Source organism: Anarhichas minor, unplaced genomic scaffold (assembly GCF_050575085.1).
Source record: "Anarhichas minor isolate MPS153535 unplaced genomic scaffold, ASM5057508v1 ptg000032l, whole genome shotgun sequence".
Taxonomy (NCBI): domain Eukaryota; kingdom Metazoa; phylum Chordata; class Actinopteri; order Perciformes; family Anarhichadidae; genus Anarhichas; species Anarhichas minor.
This window is the reverse complement of record NW_027466478.1, coordinates 459180-462325: the sequence shown is the minus strand read 5'-3', so window position 1 is coordinate 462325 and position 3146 is coordinate 459180. Positions and strand designations below refer to the sequence as shown.

Genomic DNA, 3146 nt, shown 5'->3' with positions numbered 1-3146 from the left:
CATTGATTGGATAGTTTTGGCAATTGTCTTCCTCCATCATCAGGACCCCTGTGTCAATCAGCAGATGAGTTTATTATCAGCTTAGCTTTTAAAATCATAACACGATCACATATCTGCTTGGAAGCGGACTGATCCGGCCCAGAACGATATTAGCTTGTGATCTTATTGTATGTGACATCACAATAATCCCTACATGCAGTAAAGTTTATGGAAGTCAGTTATTTTACACTTAAACCGGAAACGCATCATTGCAGTAGTTTATTTTGTTAGTGACTCCCTCTCCTCTCCTCGCGGAGCCGTGACTCGAACCCCCCCCCCCCCACACACACACACACACACACACACACACACCAGGATGCTGAGATCACTCCTGGAGGGCGGTGCAGAAGGAGAGCTACGTGTTGCTGCGCAGCAACAGATAGACAGGAGAGAGAGAGAGAGAGAGAGAGAGAGAGAGAGAGAGAGAGAGAGAGAGATAGAGAGAGAGAGAGAGAGAGAGAGAGAGAGAGAGAGAGGAATTCCCTCGCACAACAAAAAGCGGCTGCCAGGGCGTGTATCTGTTCCTATGGCTGCCCAGAATACACTGTTTTTAAATGTAGCCGATACCTGTAGCTGAAGGAGGTGTTTGGTCGGCGGGTGCAGGATGTAAGGACTACCGGCTACAACCAGCCTCCGGGTGAATTTGAGGAGGAGGTGCCCGTGAATTTATCTCTTGTCTGGAGGGGCAACATCAGATTTGACATCGTCCTCCACTGCCCAAGCTGAGCACATCAACCCGACGGAGACTCCAGGTGTCTGCGGTTATTACACGGGCCACAATTTGCAATATGCGATCACCGGAGTTGAAAGCAGATTCTTCTCTTCAGTGATCCGGCAGCGCTTTAAGGTAAGTTCCTTGTTTCAGAAGGTTGGAAATGTAATTGTCTGTAATTTGGGAGAAAACACGTGTTTGTCACAAATAGTTTTTCTGTTTATTTTACTTTAAAAAAGCAAATGTGACTCTAAGTCACAGGATAATATATTTCTTTCTCTCCCTCTCTGAATGTGCGTGCACTCTTTGTACTGACTGTCTCTTCCTCTTTGTGTCCATGTGATTTTGTCCGTCACCCTTCTTTTCTTTCTGTGCACCGCGCGTCTATGCGTGTGTGTCCCCCCTCTCCAGACATGACGGGTCAGGCCCTGGAGAAACCGGGCGGCGGGGCTCACACGGATGACAACGCCGCCATCCACATCAACGTGGGCGGCTACAAGAAGCGCCTCCAGTCCGACACCCTCTCCCGGTTCCCCGAGACGAGGCTCGCGCGCTTGCTCCACTGCCAGTCCAAAGAGTCCATCCTGGAGCTGTGCGACGACTACGACGACACGGAGAAGGAGTTCTACTTCGACAGGAACCCAGCGCTCTTCCCCTACGTGTTGAATTTCTACAACACGGGCCGGCTGCACGTCATGGCCGAGCTGTGCATCTTCTCCTTCAGCCAGGAGATCGAGTACTGGGGCATCAACGAGTTCTTCATCGACTCGTGCTGCAGCAGCGCGTACCACTGCCGGAAAATGGACCAGGACCGGGAGGACTGGGACGACAGGAGCGACGAAGGGAGCACCACGTCGTCTTTCGACGAGCTGTTGGAGTTTTACAGCGACGCCACCAAGTTTGACAAGCAGCCGCTCGGGAGCGCGCGGAGGCGCGTGTGGTTGATGCTGGACAACCCCGGCTACTCCGTGGCCAGCCGCATCATCAGCATCCTCTCTATCCTCGTGGTGCTTGGCTCCATCGCCACCATGTGCATGAACAGCATGAGCGAGTTCAGCCTGGTAGACGGCGAGGGGCAACCCGCGGAGGATCCCCGGTTCGAGACCGTGGAGCACTTTGGCATCGGCTGGTTCACTCTTGAGCTGGTCGCCAGGTTCACGGTGGCGCCGGACCTGCTGCATTTCTTCGAGCACCCGTTGAACGTGATCGACCTGGTGTCCATACTTCCGTTTTACCTGACGCTCCTCATCAACCTGGTTGTGGAGAGCAGCCCGGCGCTGGCCAACCTGGGACGCGTCGCGCAAGTGCTGAGGCTGATGAGGATTTTCCGCATCCTGAAGCTGGCGCGTCACTCCACGGGGCTGCGCTCGCTGGGGGCCACCCTCAGGAACAGTTACAAGGAGGTGGGCCTGCTGCTCCTGTACCTGGCCGTGGGCGTGTCGTTTTTCTCCGTCATGGCCTATACGGTGGAGAAAGAGGACAGCGAGGATCTCTCCACTATCCCGTCGTGCTGGTGGTGGGCCACCGTCAGCATGACCACCGTCGGGTACGGGGACGTGGTGCCGGTGTCCATAGCGGGCAAGCTGACCGCCTCGGCGTGCATCCTGGCCGGGATCCTTGTAGTCGTGCTTCCGATCACGCTCATTTTCAACAAATTCTCTCTCTTCTACAAGAGGCAGAAACAGCTGGAGGACGCGATGAGGAGCTGCGACTTCCACGAGGGGATCAAGGAGGTGCCCTCGGTCAACCTGCCGAACTATTACGCGCACAAAGTCAAATCCCTCATGGCGAGCTTGTCAAACATGAGCCGGAGTTCACCCAGTGAGCACAGCCTGAACGAATCAATACACTGAGGCTGGGTTTCATCAAGGACGCGGAGGGGGGGTCAGGCTGGGTGACGCTTCTCATTCAACGTGGCCCTTCACCAGGAGCTGTCCAGGGTGCTGAAACCTCTGGATAAAAAACAACACTTCCTTCCACTGATCTGACCGTTTGCCTCTCTGTAGCTCAGTGCAATAACGTGTAATAATATGTGTCAGTCACGAGGAGAAAGCAAGCAAATGTACAGGGCAGTCTGAGTTGATAAATATATATATATATATATATATATATATATATATATATATATATATATATATATATATATATATATGATATGATATGATATTTCACTGTGCATTATTATGGCCAAACTGCAGGCCAAAAATGTAAGCACGTCAGATGAAAAAAGACAGAGAATGCTGTGTTGTTTGCAGTCCTAGACGGTGTCACACTGTAGTCCATCCTCCAGTACATGTTGTGATGTCTGACAGTAACTCCAGCTGTATCTCTCTCTCTGTCTCTCGACAGAGTCGTTGATGTGTAATTGTTGTGTTGCAACAGGATTACTTCAGAT

The 3146-nt window shown here is 52.1% G+C and overlaps 1 protein-coding gene across 1 annotated transcript; it reads left to right on the top strand.

The window, feature by feature from the left end:
- Positions 1 to 1164: 1164 nt before the first annotated feature.
- kcns2 (potassium voltage-gated channel modifier subfamily S member 2) lies at positions 1165 to 2604 on the top strand. Its single transcript, XM_076105413.1, has one exon. It carries the CDS (start codon positions 1165 to 1167, stop codon positions 2602 to 2604), a length of 1440 nt encoding a protein of 479 aa, XP_075961528.1.
- Positions 2605 to 3146: the final 542 nt, after the last annotated feature.

Bases quoted from the DNA above. Each gene is read 5' to 3' on its own strand.
- kcns2 (XM_076105413.1), top strand. From the start codon at position 1,165: ATGACGGGTCAGGCCCTGGAGAAACCGGGCGGCGGGGCTCACACGGAT.